Source organism: Pyricularia grisea (assembly GCF_004355905.1).
Source record: "Pyricularia grisea strain NI907 chromosome Unknown Pyricularia_grisea_NI907_Scaffold_7, whole genome shotgun sequence".
Lineage (NCBI taxonomy): Eukaryota > Fungi > Ascomycota > Sordariomycetes > Magnaporthales > Pyriculariaceae > Pyricularia > Pyricularia grisea.
In genome coordinates, this window is record NW_022156720.1 from 1,348,724 (window position 1) to 1,365,043 (window position 16,320).

Sequence of the window (16,320 nt, forward strand, 5' to 3'; positions counted from 1 at the left end):
TGATGAAGCCAGTGTGGCATGCACCGCCACGGCGAACTAGAATCCCCGCGGAGCTAAGGTACCTTGCTATAGAGACCATCGGTCGGTTCTACCGGTAGAGACAGACATTCCGCACATACACACACACACACCGACCTCGTCTGCCAAGTGACAGTGGCATATTAGCGCGGCATGCATGGTGATCAGTCAATCCAGAATACTCGCTCTATTGGCAACTCATCTTTTCCGACTGTTCGGGGGAACCGCATTGTCGGGATATGAGCGCGTGACCTCTTTGTTACCGGTGGCGTTCGCATGCATGGGTGCACAAAATCAGGTGTGGTCTCGAATCATTTGTCACCAGGGCCGCTGACGGCGCGACGACAATATTGAGCGCAGAGACGATCAGAAGGAACAAATAGCCACCGAGCTAGACGCACTTACGGGTACTGTGAAGTGAGCCAGCCCATTTGAAAGCTACCTGCCTACCCGCCCCACTCTGAAAGTTTGAAATGAATTGCATTCGCCGAAGAATATTCCGTGCTGTACGAAGTAATTACCGGGTTTCTAGTGTTGGTAGGTCATGATGCTACTACACTTGTCCCTCTACTACAGAAACAGATTGCAACACCTTCGCCTCATAATGTCTAACCCGACGGGATCGTTAAATAGGCGTTGTCCTTTTTCTCATGCCGATATTTTCTAGCTTACAATCTTGCTAGTTTTGTACAGTTCATGCATGTACCGTAATGCAGGTTTTGGGATATGTGATACTTTCTGTAAGGATCACCAGAGAGTATCGATTGCCATTTTTCGTATCCATATTCAATCAATTGGAATTACCCATGCGATAGCATTCATAAAACGTCCATATATGGCCGAGCTAGGGGACCTCCCGTAAAACCCTGGATATATTCGTACCAATTTTGAACTGGTTCTCCGATGCCTCTACCAGTGAATACTCTTCATGTGATGCCCCGCCGCGGTGCGAGAAACAACTCAAGTTGTAAACAGAATATTCTCGGAGCAACTCATGTTGGCTGGTGCCCCAACGTGATTCTTCTCTTCAGAAGCTCAGTCACAACCAAAGAATATGGCGCATCGCTCAACGCGACGGCGGGTTACATGGTGCGATAATGCAGCTTCAGGCCAATCAATGAAACACACTGTCAGTGGGTCGTCGCGGTACTTTTTTGGAGCTTTGACCACTAAGAGGCTCGGGTTCTGCTCCACATGGACAAAAATGTTTGTTTACTTTCCAAAACCCCCGCTCATGTTTACATGGAACACCACTTTTCCACCCTGACATCATCCAAGTTCCTCCATTCTTGACCACCCCAGTCCTAGCCTGGAGTTATCGAGATTAGAACGCAGCGTTCCTCTCCTCCAGATATAGGAACTTTTTTCATCTATTGAAGGAACGAAATTAATCATCACAAACGTAGTCGAATAATGGCGCGCCCCCGTCGCTCAACGCGCCTGGCCGCGAATGCTGCTCCGGAGGTGAGTGAAATCGAAAACAAACCAAGCTTGCACACCGCAACTATCAAAAAAAGAAAGAAAAAAAAAAAAAATCACGCGACGAAATATCAACCGAACTTCTGCAGTCCTACAACCGAGCTTGGAAGGCCTTTGCTGATATAGATTAATAGGAATCGACCCTCCCTAAACAAGAGCTCGGCTCGGTGGAAGAGACTGACGAGACCACTCCCGTCGAGAAGACCCCGGCCAAGAAGAGCAAGCTTCCCAAAAGCAGCAGGTCAACCAGAGGCAAAGCAGCAAAAAGTCAACCAGTGGAGAGCAGCCCATCTCGCGCTCTCGACACTGCTAAAGATGAGACCCATGCGGCTTCCTCCCCTTTCCCGCGAACCCCGGCATCATCTGCAATCAAGCCGCCGGCAACAGAGATGCATCCCGAGCACTACCACGCTTCTACCGCCGCTCCTTCTTCTGCTTTGCACCTTGGATTCTCGGATATCAATCCCGCAGGCCCTTTGAACTCATCACCTACAATGGAGGTGACGCAGAGAGCGGCAGCTGCACCATCGCGCAGGACTAGCACGGTGCCATCAGCACCATTCACTTTCCATCTTGAAAACCCTAGCGCCGCGACTGGCGGCCTTAGTGAACGTACTAAAGCACTTCTGGAAGATATGCGTGGCGACATTGAGCAAATCGCGGCAGACCTCAGGGCTAAGCGTGACCAGGAGAAGGCAGAGGCGGAGGCAAATGGACGCAGGATCGCCTCGGCCAAGGGAAAACGCGGTCGATTCAGTGACGTGCACTGGAAGGAACTCCAGAAAATGGACTCTATTGTCAATCACCCCAGCGTCCAACGCTACAAGACGATGAATAGCAATGGCAGTAGCAGCAGCATCGCCGGCAACGTCTCAACCAGTCCGGCTCCATTAACCAAGGGCATCAAGCGGACGCAATCTAAAGCGAACCTCAACGATTCGGAGCCTCGTAGGGGGGCTGTGACTGCTGAATCCTCTAGGAAGCCGGCTGCCAAGTTCCCCATCTCACCCGCCAAGCGGCAGAATGGTCTCTTTGGAGGCAGCAGCGATGAGGTGCCCCCATCCGCAGTCAAGCGCGCAAGACAACGTATCGAGGACGATGCATCTACCGCTCGGCCTGTATCGAGGGATGCCAGCAGCATTCCACGGCCGACTACCGCCGGCAGGGAAGGCCCAAGCCTCCAGCCGCGATCCCACACCACGGTGTCGGCGTTGATGACCCCAACAAAATCATCTCTGGCCCGATCTGTTGCTTCGGCGACAAAGCCAGGTCCGAGCGGGTCCCTCACTGCTCCCGCACCACCAGGACGTCTCAAGCCATCAGCAAGCAACAGCAGCTTGGCCATGGCATCCAAGATTGCGGCACCAGTCAGGTCACCCAGCCGATTCGATAGGATCAAATCAATGCTTCGAGGAGGCCAGAAAGACGATGGCCCCAAACCCGGTAGCACTTTGCCGGTTCCCAAGGTTTCTGGTCTCAAAACACCTACTGCTTCTAACCTCGACAAACCACTGCCTGCAGTGCCAGCAACCACCCCTTCTCGCAAGCTTATGAAGCGTGTCGTCTTCACTCCGGATTCCAAGAAGCCCGTGACCTTTCTGGGCAATGATCGCACCCCTTCTCCGCTCAAGTCAATTTTAAAGTCCGGCCTGCCGAGGTCGAAAACGATGGGCAAGCTACCTGAAGTCCACTACCCGAATTTAGACACAGTCATGGATGAAGGTGAAGGCCAGGAAGGCAGCGTTCCCGCGGTGCAATATCCGGATTTGCAAACTCTAACAGATGGACCTCCCGAGCCTACGACGACTTCGGAGACTGGTGTTCTCGGATCGGCGGTTCCTGGAACGTTTACCTTTAGAAGCGATCGCACGATCGAGTTCGGCGCCACCTCGCCTGTCGGCTTCGGTGGCTCGCGCGGTCAGTCGAGTGTGAGACATGTACGACAATCAGTCATGGATTCGCAGAGCCCCATGGCGATGCCGGGTAGCTTTCCGGACTCGGTATCCGAGTTCACTCATGGAGGAGGCGGTAACTCTGGCCAGCGCGAAAACAAAGAGAATCGTGCGCCGTCGACATTTTTGCCTGCCGTAAAGCATGGTCTTGGTAACAAGAAGCGCCATCGTGCGGACTCGGATGACGAAGATGAAGTGTCTGAGGAACGGGCAACCAAGAGGGCACGACAAATTGAGGACGGTGAAGCACTTTTTGGCTCAAGCCGTGGTGCCAAGGGGTCTGTCAGTGTACCACCTAAGGCTCGCAAGCAACATCCGAGAACGATGCTGTACAGCTCGCCCAAGAAACCTTCGGAGTTTTCCGGGGTCGGTACCAAAACGCCATCCCCCGTGAAGAGGTCGGGCATAAGTCTCAGCCGCCTTTCCATGCTTGCACGGCCCAAAATGCGGAAGTGAGACGTTATTCGCTCGTCCGAGATGGCTTCCGAGAGGCTCTATTTTCTCGGGCCTCCAATTGTGAATAGACCGCCATAAGCCAACGTTGCTTACGACTGAGCAACAAGGCTCGGTGAGCCGGTTCTTTCCCATCAACAGAACGGTGTATACTGTGCCGTTTATGCAATCTTTGCATTTTTCTAGAATGTCTAAATACTTTTTTTTTTGAGGTTATTTTTTTTTCCTTTCAATTTGGAAATCGTAAGAGACCATTTCCCTGGATGTGTCATCAGCCGTGGCTGGCCAGTGGATAGAAAATGGTCAAACTGCGAGATTTCCGCACAGGCGTTGTTTGGGTTATGGTTTCTTTTTTGTTGTTATTCTCTACGATGGGTCACAGGTTGGGCAGGTCATGGAGTTTATTTGAAAGAAAAGCAGGCAACAATTTAGTTGATGGCAGAGACACTCAGAGGAGAGTACGGTCGGCGACTGAGATTTTTTATCTTGGGTTTAACCGAATTGCCTATTCTTCAGAATTAGTTGGATTCCTGCTATTGCGTCTATTTGTTTGTTGGATTATGTTTCAAGGAAGCCCTTGGGATTTTGGGACTGCTGGTATATTTTCTCTTGCATTTATTTATGGTCAACTGTACAGTATTATCGTGTTTGGTCGGATCGGTCTAGGAAAATCGCAAAGCATATCTTATGCTTGGTTTTTAATTCAGTACGCCGTTTGGCCGTCGTCAACAACCTGTGGGGTTACATATTTTCTGCCTGATGTGTGTGCTATACAATAAGGGGGCTTGGGACGATATTTCTGCATGGGTCTCGTAAAGTGCCCGATTTCAATCTCAAAGATACAAGAAGAGATACATATGTATGTATTGGCTTACCTCATTCCTAGGTAAGGTAGGTAGGTAAGGTAGGTAGGTACCTGCCTCAAACTAATACAGCTAGCTGCTTTAAATTTTTTGCTTCTATGTTGGCTCATGGGGAAGGTGTGATGAATCGACGGGAGCAAGTGAAGGATACCTTACTTAGGTACCTACCTATGTTCCTTATCTAGGTACCTAGGTATCTAAGTAGGTGTGAGCTCGAGGAATAAATCTTGATTCAATGTATTAGACCGGGCGGGCCTGAAGTGGTCAGGGCCCTGAAGTGGTCATCTCTCTTTTGCTCTTATAACCTTTATAACAATCCAACCAAATGCCCGATACAGGCCAAATTTGGTACGTATATAAAACCAAAAAGCCGCTTTTCAATGGTATAATATATATATTTCTAACGTTAATAATAATCGAAATATTAAAAATAATATATATTTGTTATTTTTATTGTTTAAAATTCGAATTTAAATGTAATAAATATAAAGTAAAATCCATTAAATAAATTAAAATTTAAATAATATTTAGAATTTTAGTTTGGATGTATAATATATTCGGTTAATTTTATACGATTTTTTAAAATAAAAACCATAAAAACGCATATTAAATTAAAATTTAATTTATAATATTTTTAATTAATAAATAAAAAAATAAAAAAATTTAACTGGTAATAAAAAAATAAAAACAAAATTACGAATTTTTTTAAATTTGTATTTAAAGTTTTTTATATTTAAATATTTTTTTTAAAAAATCCCCATAGTAAAATTTTATTAGTAAAATCTTTAAATAAATATTTAAATATAAAAGATTTTATAATTAAAGCCAAAAAAATTCGTAATTTTGTTTTTATTTTTTTATTATTAGTACGATTTTTTTATTTTTTTATTTATTAACCAAAAATATTATAAATTAAATTTTAATTTAATATATGTTTTTATGGTTTTTACTTTAAAAAATCGTATAAAATTAACCGAATATATTATATATCCAAATTAAAACTCTAAATATTATTTAAATTTTAATTTATTTAATGGATTTTACTTTATATTTATTACATTTAAATTCGAATTTTAAACAATAAAAATAACAAATATATATTATTTTTAATATTTCGATTATTATTAACGTTAGAAATATATATATTATACCATTGAAAAGCGGCTTTTTGGTTTTATATACGTACCAAATTTGGCCTGTATCGGGCATTTGGTTGGATTGTTATAAAGGTTATAAGAGCAAAAGAGAGATGACCACTTCAGGGCCCTGACCACTTCAGGCCCGCCCGGTCTAGAGTTGTTTCCACCTTGAGCTGGTAGGTAGGTAGGTAAGGTAGGCACCTTGCCTCCAAGTAACTGGGCTCTATTTATGAGACAGTACCATTCACCAGTCCTCACTATTCCGCCTCAGTTTTCCTATAGTTATAAACAGTTAGATCATAGCATTCCTAGGACGGATAATCAACCCACCAAACATTGTTAACAAGTAGCCATTAAATCGCAAAAGCCACTATAAAAAAACACAAGCGTCCTCATCACAGATACATCCCATCGATGCGGTCCATACTCAACACTTCAGTCCCAACACAGCGGCCAGTGTTGTCCACCTCGGCCTCGGAGCCTTTGATACCGATCAGCAGGGACTCTCTATACCCGCGATGTCGACCGGCGTTTATCTGCAGCTTCTGCCACCAGGCGCACCGGTCCCCAGCGCACGTCGTCGGCGAGTCTGCGCGCCTCACGTGCGAGGGCTGCTACCGGGCCCTGATAGACCTCGCCGTGTGCTGGAAGTGCGGTGAGCTGGTGTACCGGGGCGATGCCTGCGTCAGCCTCGGATGGTGCTTCTGGCACCGTGTCTGCTTTGGATGTCTGTTCTGTGGTGGGAAGACGAGCTTGCAAGAGGCGTGGGGAGGAGATGTTTGGAAAGATGACTGGTGGGAAGAGACTGGCGGTAGCAGAGGTGCTGCGGTCGAGCTGAACGAGATCCCGCTGTGTCAATACTGTCTCCTGAAAATCGCGGGGGATGGTGCCGATGAGGATGAGATCGTTCGCTTGGCATTGGATTCGGCCCGCAAGGGGGATGTAGAACTGATTCGGGCAAGGTATCAGAAGAACAAGCAGGCGACTTTGGGGTCCCATGCAGTCATGCCCGAAGCCCAGGATGAGCCATATGATCGGCCTGCAGTAAGCCAAGTCCAAAAAAAAAGGAGCCTGAACAAGTCCCTTAGACCACTAGTAAAATGCCTGCTGACTTGATATTGTATTTTTGTTTAGTCACCCAAGGAAGTGGCTGTTAAGGTCAACACTACATACCCTGATCATATCAAGAAGGATAGGGCAACTAACATGACCAAAGAGGGCGGCAAGAACACCGACAATATGTCTTTAAGCACCATTTATGTCTCCATGTCAGATCCTCTGAATGGGCCAAGTTTCAAGCCAAGTCCTACCAAGTCTATTCCACTCCAAATGCAACCGTTTGCCCGACATGTTAGCTTGGATGATGGAATTCCACCAAGGAAACAATCTTCCTGTCAAAAACATGCCGTCTCTTCCCCGGTGACACGATCAGCATCAGTAGTCTCACCGACTGCGTATAATATATACAGGGCAATGGGCACTGACAAGCTGCCAAGTTGCTCAAGCCAGGATACTCTAAAACGCACGAGTTTGACATCTTCATGTGTCACGGACACCCCAATGCCTCAAATCCGACGGCAAAGGTACTCCTACGTCAGCAACGAGCCAAACCTGCGACCCTCGCTGCATAGTCAGAGCTGGCGGCACATGCAGCGAAGACATGTATCATTCCAAGGTTTCTCGGCCGACCAAGAACCTCGACCGCCAACTCGGATGGACACGCCTCCAGGCCCAGTAATCCCAGAAGGGAGTACATGCGCACCAGAGTACGAGACGCATGTACCGTTGTCTATCGATGGTCATGATCCCTTGGGTACAGACGTTTCTACCACGCGTACAACAAAGAACAAAGTCACTCAAGTGGCTCACGAGCAACCGCCTGTTCCTCCCACCATCTCCAAAACGAAGCACTCTGTATCCGATGATAGACGACAGAGCCAATCCCGGATCCCCTTGCCTGCAAGTGACCAGTCTTCCAAGTTGCTTGACCGGTCCAGGCCGTCGTGTCAGCTCAAAAGTCTACGGTCTTGAGAAGGGACTTCGCCAGTCGAGATACCAAACGCAGCAGGCCATAATGTAGGAGCTCACCAGGCACGGGGTTGAAAGGACCGTGCCGTGAAAGATGTGGCCAGCCAGTGACTCGGATCCTAGAACGTGGGCACACCGGAATACAAATGTGCCAGAATGTAGGCTTGGAGTAGAGACAGGGAGAAAAACAGAATGTTTATCACTAGAATGTCACGGGCTCTTCAATGACAAAGATAAAAAGAAAAGAGTTTGATGGGGAAAACAAGATGTGCATATCCTTCTATTCCTTGTATATGCTATTTTACATTTTTACTTCGTTTCAGCAGCAGAACTCATCGTAAATATCAGGTCAAGACGTGCTTTACTGCCACGAGAACAAAGCCGTTCATGGTAAATGCGCAAACAAGTATCTCGTCGCTTGCCTGTGTAGATCAGGACTGTGCCGACAGAGCAGACTAATTAACAGCAGCAGCTTCATCTTGAGCCAACTCTTCACCGACTTGTCCCGCAGCCAGATCAGGAACGCTGGTACCGGCCTCATCGCCCTCTTCCTCCAACACGATGTCATACATCTTCTGCAGAGCCGGCAAGAACTCGACCGCTTCGGTGAACTCGCCGAGCTTGGCCCTCATGTGATCAAACGCGAACAGGACAATCATGTCCCCGTCGGCGCTGTTCCGTCGCGCTATATCTCTGGGGATGCTCGCGTAGCGTTGTGAAAAGTGAGTCATCAGTACCCTGCGCGCCTTCATGCGCCTCGCCACATCCATGGCCTCGCTCATGGTGCTGTGCTTCTTGGCGATGGCATCACCCTGCTTTTCAGTCTCAAAGGTCGCTTCGTGTATGAGCAACGTCGAGCCCTGGCCTATGTGGACAAATTCGTCTGATGGGCGGCAGTCGCCCGAGTAGGCCACCTTCAGGCCCGTCTTCTCCCAGGTGAACACCGTTGCAAACGAATCGAAGCAGTGGTCGGTCTTGGCCACGTCTATCCGCGTAAGGCCACCGATGTTGGCTTGTTGACTCTCAGTAAACACGATGGGCTCCGCAATGCGAGTGGTTCTGTTGGGCCTCATGACGCCGATGAGGGTCAGACGGTTGCTAATATACTCGACATTTTGGTGTTCTTGAATGTAGTTCATGAGGCACATTGGGCCGACCACCGTGAGGAACCGGGGAGATCCTTCTGATGTGGTTGCGCTGAGGGACGAAGTAGCTGCATCCCATGCCTGAAGAAGCCTTGCGGTACCAAGGTGGTGGTCTGCGTGAGGATGGCTAAGCCAGAGGACGCGAAGGTCGCGCAGTATCTCGTCGGCCCCCTCGATGCCATAATGACGACGAAGCTGGCTGAGCGTACTTTCGCCACAGTCGAACAGATAGTTTCCGGCGCCTGGGACGCGCACAAGTGTAGCTGAAACGTTGCGATAGACAGAGGGTAACGAGGAGCCAGTCCCGAGAGCAATCACTTCGGCATCGGGGCAAGGCAGGTCTTTATTGTCCGCTTGGACAAGAGCCTGAAAGTCTTGCTTGTTGACAGTCTCGCGAGCGACGTCGATGAGTTCTTTGACTGCCGAAGAAGGTTGGAGCTCTTGAGCAGCAGTAGCCACCAGCGGTGGTGATCTGTCGTCTTGGAATACTTGCCTGGGGGCCAGCTCTAATCTAACCTCGGGTTTCGCTGGCACAAAGGGTTTCGATGACAAATCGCCCATCGGCTCAGCGTTGTTGAAGACTGGTAAAGGGAAGCGCTTCTTGTCTAGGTAGTGATGCCTAATGATGCCTTTGGCCGACTTCCCAAAGGCGATATGGTTCGCACAAACATCCAACGATGAGACGGTGTGTCTCAGGTGACTGTACTTTCTCATGAATGCCAAGATTCTCTCGTCATCTGCCAGGCCTTGACCAAGTGTCCAGTAGATGGCGACCATGTCACTCATTATTTTTTCGTTATCCCATTCTGGCCTGGAAAGCAAGGATTCGACGTAATCAGCCGATGGAACGTCGATCACAGCAAAGCCCACACCGGGAACGGGAGGGGCCATGACCATTTCAGGCGTGATCACATTGCCAGAGGCTGTGGTGACCGACTGGCCCCTGCATACCAGACTTCTTTGCTTCTTTTGGAGCCCAAGTTTATCTGCGGCTGCACTGTCAAACTTGCCACGGCGCGAATGCAACTTCACTATGTAGCACATTGATGTACTGGAAGGAGAGGTTTTGGGGAGATTCCGTATTTGGCTTGGATGCCAATTTCTCCTGGTCAAAACGGTTATATCTGGAAGGGGTTCCGAGCCTCCAGGCCGAGGACCCTGGTATTCCTCCAGGTTGCCGTTCTTGCGTACATATAGAGTGGTGTCCCTGCTCCGGACCTGGGACAGTTTTGTTTCGACAAGGCCGTCTAGCCGCCAATCAGTCTCGAACATGGTCATGAGCACCGACTTGACAAGCTGCTGGTCTGTTTCACTAAGCATCTCGGGCCCAGGCTCACTATCACCATGACTAACCTTGGCCCGCTTTCTGCCACCGGGGGAGTGGCTTGTGTTGGCTGATAATGGAACGTGCCACACACGAATATTTTCATCTTCCCAGTCATGTTCGGAATTGGTCGGATCTTCTAGCCTCGGGTCGGCCAGAATCTCGTTCACATCCAGGGGCAGTTTCTGGCGCAATATGAAGCTGCGACCCATGGCAAGATAGTAGGGCAAGTTCCTGCCCCCGCGCAACCGCAACCTGTTCAAATTCGAGGCCTTTGCTTCGTTCTTTTTGCTTTTGGAAGGATTGTCCTTGATAGCCATCGATTTGGAAGCCGCTAGAGTGAGCACCATGCCCATGAGGCCGCTGCATGTTTCGGAGCCGATGGGGCCAGTGACCATTATTTCCTCAAGCTTGATCATGGGCCTGTCGTTAGACCTATCGGCTAGCACACGCTGAGTACCCTCGGGGATTCTTCCAATCAAGTAGCGGCGGGTGTCGCAGTGCAGCCATATCGCGGACCCTGCAGTGTCGGCCGTCGGGGCCCAGACAATGTCTGCTTGGGAGAGCATGCTTGTTTGCTCTGGAAATTCCCCTTGCTTCTGCCGCTTGTGCTGACCACTGCTTTTGGACTTGACGCGCGTGATGGCCAGCCACGAGGGGGGCTCCAGAAGGATACCGACGGCGTACGATTTCTTGAATGGTGCAAGGGTAACGTCGTATACGTCGTCGAGGTCATAAGGATCGTCGAGCGCAGGGCGATGCTGGTAGGCGTGATAGTATCGCAGTTGTAACAATTGTTTGTTGCCAATGCTGAGCCTTTGTAAGCGCGGAGGATATTTCAATACGCCAGTGACCAGGTTGGCGGTCCTTTGTGTAATATTATTCATAGAGACATGGAGGGCAGCAGAGAACTGCCAGGCATTGCCCAATAAAGGCAAGTTGACTTTCACACAAGGCTCCTAAATTACTGCTGCATCAGGTACTGTTAGTCAGTCACTCTTTTGCATTAGTTAGCGGATAATGCCCCACTGGGAAAATGAAAAAAAAAAAAAAAAAAAAAAAGTTGATCTGTCGTGCATATCCGCTGTTATCGTCACGTGGAGATATTCCTGCTGGGCGATACGAATGCTAGCTGCAGGCTACTTACTACTCACTGTAGGTAAGGAAGGTAGGTACTTTAGTAAATGTTGCCAAGCTGATAGACTACCATGCGTACCTGCCTTAATTGACCATGACTTGCAGTCTTCCCAGGCTCCCAAAGGCTTTCTTCCTGCTGCATCATCGAGTGGATGCTGCCTTTTTGTTTCTTTAAATCTACCTTATTTACCGGTACACATACCTTAGGTAGGTACCTGCAAGGTCAAGATCAAAGGCTGGCTACATTTAATGCCATGTCTCCTTGCTTCTTGCACTCTCATCAGATTTCTCGATTAACATGCTATCGACCCTTTGCTTGGTCTCTTTATTTTCGCTACCTAGGCAATAGCGTGGGCATATTTCCATCCACTTCTCCGTCGATCAGGCTTATTTGATAAGTAACCCACCCGCCGTGCCGCTTTCTGGACTTGATTTTGATTCATTGTACTTGGGTCAAGTGGTCCCTTGGTAGCATTGACTGCTTGCGCTCCAATCATAAGGTCTGCTCATTTGAAGATTGGGAGAGTGGAGTTAGGCGGGAGCCGAACGGATGCTACGAGCTATGTGGTATGCAGTACCAAGTGTAGACGACCTACCCCGCCCGCTCATCACAACCACCAGTTCAACTACGGTATCTACCTACCTAGGTACTATTGCATCTTAAGCATGACAATGGTATATGTGCAGCTTGGACTTGGTTGATTCTTGGCTGGGCCTGCGATTGCTACACAAGTACGTAGGACAAGACAAATAAGGACAAGGTATTATGCGGATCGCAGTCAAGGCACCTTCCCGGCTGGGCCATAATACGGAGAAAAATATTACAAACTGTTGCAGTCTCTTGACACTCTGATATCCATAAGATGGCGTCCTCCCACACGGGCCCGCCCTCTGGTCGTCACTGGGGTAAGGGGGCTTCTTTCTCTTATGTTTAGAATGGCTCCCATGAAGGCTTCTATAGTCTTCCTCGGCCTACTGCCGCTGGCAGTATTCGCACAGACAAATGACACCTTGGGACTTGGGAACGGCTTCATACCTCTCAAAACCACCAACTTCAATGCCCAAATCGTTCGTGATTCTCAGGTTCTTGCTTCCCTCAAGCCGAACGGCGACGTCTTTGACTTTCTGCCATTCGACTACATTGGTAGAAGAGCCAGGAACGGACAATATCACTGGGGTGACGTTACCTTCCGTTATCGAGCCGAGGGCGAGACGGCCTGGATCGACGGGGATTCGGCAGCGCAGCGCCGCCCTGTAGTCAGTGCAGAGTCACCATCGCAAAACACGCTCGCCTCGTCCAATCTCGCCCCGACCCTGCCCAATAGCCCCTTGAATATCACCAGGCAGTGGATAGAAGTGGACGGTGATCTCGGCCTTCGTTTCATCATCGAGAACTCAGGATCTGCCAGGATCGAGCTGGGAAGCTTGGGGTTTCCTGCAGAATTCAATAGCATATTCACTGATCGCCATGCCGCCGATATGCAGCGCTTATGCTCTCTCTCTGACCCGTACATCGGCATGGATGCTGGCCAGATCAGGGTTGGCCCGGTGAGCGGCAGCGGAGCAGCACTTGTAGTCACTGCTCTGGATTCCACCCCAATGGAGGCATATCGCAACCTGCAAGAGGGTGGTTACGAAGGCACTTGGTATGGAAGTCAAACCTTTGAGGGGTTTTACGAATGGCAGACGCTCTCCAAAGCATGGGCGGAGAACGAGTGGCGCAACACAAAGCCTTGGAACCCTGCATCTTCCCGGACCCTAGATCCAGGAGAGACTGTGCAGTTTGGCCTGCGCTTCTCTGTTGCCAAGGAGGGCGTCAGGGGCCTTGATGCTACCGTAAGGTCGGTCGGAATTCCCACTGCCGTGGGCGTCCCTGGCTTCATTGTCTCCTCGGGAGAGCCCGCGCAGCTGTTCTTAGACTCAAAGGCTGAGGTGACGTCCATCACTTCTGACCCTGCCGATATGCTTCAGGCAGTTCAAGACTCGCCGAGGAAATACACCGTAACCCCATCACCTATGGCTTGGGGTCGGGTGCGTTTAGATGTGCGATACGCCAACGGGAGGATTCAGACTGTTCACTACTACGTCACCAAGCAATACACCCAGGTCGTCGCAGATCTCGGGCATTTTGTCACTACGGAACAATACTACACCAACAAATCCGACCCTTTCAGCCGAGCCCCTTCCGTCATGACTTTTGACTACGAGACACGATCAATAGTAGAACAGGACTCACGGGCGTGGGTAGCCGGTCTCAGTGACGAAGCGGGTGCCGGCTCGTATCTGTCTGCGTTTATGAAACAGAGCATACAGCCCAACGCAGAAGAGGTGACTAAGCTCGAAGCATTCGTGGATGGTGTTCTCTGGAAATCCCTTCAAAGAAATGACTATGGAGTCAAAAAGAGCATATTCTTTTACGAGCCCGCGTTGGTGCCTGGCTACATATACAGCCCCAGCCTGGATTGGACATCGTGGACTAGTTGGAACAAGGCCGGAGCCGATGATATTGGGCGAGGTTACAACTACGTTCACGTTTCTGCTGCATACTGGTCCCTGTACCGCGTTGCTCGTGGTTATCCCGACCTTACCAAGGCGCATGCCTGGGACTGGTATTTGAACCAGGCTTACCAAACAGCAATCAGGATAATGAAGAACGATGTCTTTTATAGTGACGTCGGTCTTATGGGGGAAACTGTCTTTGGAGAGATCCTGACCGATCTCAGACGCGAGGGACAAACAAACGAGGCCGACACTTTATCTACAGCGATGAAGCAGCGAGCTGCATATTGGGATACGCTACAAGTTCCTTTTGGCTCAGAGATGGCTTGGGACTCCACCGGACAAGAGGTATAGATGGCACCATTGAGAGTCAGAATTGACTCTTGGAGTTCCGATCAATGAGCTTTGTCTAATGGATCTGTCAACTTTTAGGGTGTCTACTATTGGGCAAAAGAATTCGGCTTCTCCAATACCGTGTTAAAGGCTCTCAACAGTGTACTGGGTTATACACACAACATACCGCACTGGGGCTACAATGGCAACTCCCGAAGATACTGGGACAATATGTAAGTTGATTTCTCTCAAAAGACGAACATCCTATAAATAGAAAGGTACTGATTCCTCTACTTCAAACCTGGCAGATATGGTGGCAAGCTGCGTAGGATAGAACGCCAGATACACCACTATGGCAGTGGCTTGAACGCTCTTGTTCTCCTGTCTGCATTCCGCTCGAACCCTAACGACACATACTTACTCCGCACCGGCTACGGAGGCACGACTGGGCCCCTTTCCAACATCAACCAAGACGGCTTCGCGGCGGCGTCTTTTCACTCGTGGCCAGATACACTCAAATGGGATGGTATCAGCGGTGACTATGGCTCTGGCTTCCTGGGTCTAGCCCTCGGCTCGGGTACTTATCTAGTGGAAGACCCAGAGCTTGGTCTTGTTGCTTTCGGCGGTGTGCTAGAGGGAACAATGGTGAGAACAAATGATGCCGTACGCCGCAAGATTTTTATTGGACCTTTGAACATGTTGGTATCAGTGGATGCGGGGATCATCCAAGACTTCAGCTATACTCCGGGTAGTCAGAGTGTTTCATTGACGCTGGCTCAACTCGACTGGGTTCCTAGAGCGTCGATCACTGTTATCTGGGTTGAATCTCCATCGGGATCATCCTCGTTCAGGGTCACGACTTCTGGTGTTGCACAAGTTCGCGGGGGTTGGCAGGTGCCATTGACAACAGATCATGTAGCTGTTGAGGTTGGACCAGCTTGATTGATCTGTAGACTTTAGTCTAGATTTATTGAGCAGAATTGGGCCGGGACATCCATCAGTCAAGGTACGGATTCGTGCAATTTCCACGACTGCTCCCCACACTTGAGTTCCTTATCAGCCTCTGTTTTTGTTGCCTGGCGGATGACTTCGAGGCAAGGCAGAGCTAGTTCCCCTATCTTTATGGTCATTGCCCACCCGCGGCCAAGTTGCCATTCCCATCTTTGCGCAGCAATCTCGTCCCCTATCCTGACCAGGCCCTGACAGTACTGTCCAAGAAGCACAATTCTGCCACGAGCTCGAAGACTCTGATCTTCCATCTGCATCACGATGCACCGAGCAACGCCGCCTGCCAACGGCCTGGCCTGTCCGTCTTCACCAAGGATCCCGGGGATAGGTTTCCCATCATCCCAAAGCTCCTCATAATCGGCCTCGACGCCCAAGTCCGGGTTCAACATGCGACCCTTTTCCAGCGTCGTCCCGTCCGGCTGCGGAAACATGTCGCCCTCGTCCGCGACCGAGTCCTCAGGATTGAGCATCGTGCGCGAGTCGATCCAGTGCGTCCATTTGGAGTGGGATATGTCCTCGCCGTCGGCGCCTTTGCGGATCCAAGACTCCGAGCTCCCGGCGATGGCCCATTCGACACTGCAGACGGGCACGCGGCTGACCCCTCCTTTCTCATGGTCGGAGGGGAGCGGGAGCAGCACGCGCAAGTCCACGAACCGCCGGCCTGGCGAGGTGACGACGATGGTGGACGTGGGCTCTGCTGCTGGTGCTGGGGGCCAGCGAATGTGTTTTCTGATGGAGATGCTGCCCATTTTTGAGTGTGCGGGTATTTTGTGCTGTAGAAAAAAAAAAGGAGTGCGCGCTATGTGAAGTTTGAGGAGGGAGAGGTACCTGTGGTTAGCGTAGTCGCTGAGTATTGTAGGTACCTTAGTTAATTACAGGAGTTCCAAGATAGTGATACCATACCCCAGCGAGGTGGGGAAGCACAGGTGTGCATGGTGGAGT

The 16,320-nt window shown here is 49.8% G+C and overlaps 5 protein-coding genes across 5 annotated transcripts; 3 read left to right on the forward strand and 2 right to left on the reverse strand.

Annotated features, from left to right (window-relative positions):
• Positions 1-1,431: 1,431 nt before the first annotated feature.
• On the forward strand, positions 1,432-3,905 carry PgNI_09412 (uncharacterized protein; the record flags this gene model as incomplete). The annotated part of the gene is made up of 2 exons (XM_031129396.1): positions 1,432-1,482; positions 1,632-3,905. The coding sequence occupies 2 exons, from the start codon at positions 1,432-1,434 to the stop codon at positions 3,903-3,905; spliced, it is 2,325 nt and encodes a 774-aa protein (XP_030977800.1).
• A 2,413-nt stretch (positions 3,906-6,318) lies between these two features.
• PgNI_09413 (uncharacterized protein) lies at positions 6,319-7,935 on the forward strand (the record flags this gene model as incomplete). Its single annotated transcript, XM_031129397.1, has 2 exons — positions 6,319-6,948; positions 7,039-7,935. 2 exons carry the CDS (start codon positions 6,319-6,321, stop codon positions 7,933-7,935), a joined length of 1,527 nt encoding a protein of 508 aa, XP_030977799.1.
• Positions 7,936-8,387: 452 nt separating this feature from the next.
• On the reverse strand, positions 8,388-11,288 carry PgNI_09414 (uncharacterized protein; the record flags this gene model as incomplete). Its single annotated transcript, XM_031129398.1, has 1 exon — positions 8,388-11,288. The coding sequence occupies one exon, from the start codon at positions 11,286-11,288 to the stop codon at positions 8,388-8,390; it is 2,901 nt and encodes a 966-aa protein (XP_030977588.1).
• A 1,186-nt stretch (positions 11,289-12,474) lies between these two features.
• PgNI_09415 (uncharacterized protein) lies at positions 12,475-16,233 on the forward strand (the record flags this gene model as incomplete). Its single annotated transcript, XM_031129399.1, has 3 exons — positions 12,475-14,385; positions 14,470-14,603; positions 14,679-16,233. 3 exons carry the CDS (start codon positions 12,475-12,477, stop codon positions 15,310-15,312), a joined length of 2,679 nt encoding a protein of 892 aa, XP_030977586.1. The 3' UTR covers positions 15,313-16,233.
• PgNI_09416 (uncharacterized protein) lies at positions 15,372-16,127 on the reverse strand (the record flags this gene model as incomplete). The annotated part of the gene is made up of 1 exon (XM_031129400.1): positions 15,372-16,127. One exon carries the CDS (start codon positions 16,125-16,127, stop codon positions 15,372-15,374), a length of 756 nt encoding a protein of 251 aa, XP_030977585.1.
• Positions 16,234-16,320: the final 87 nt, after the last annotated feature.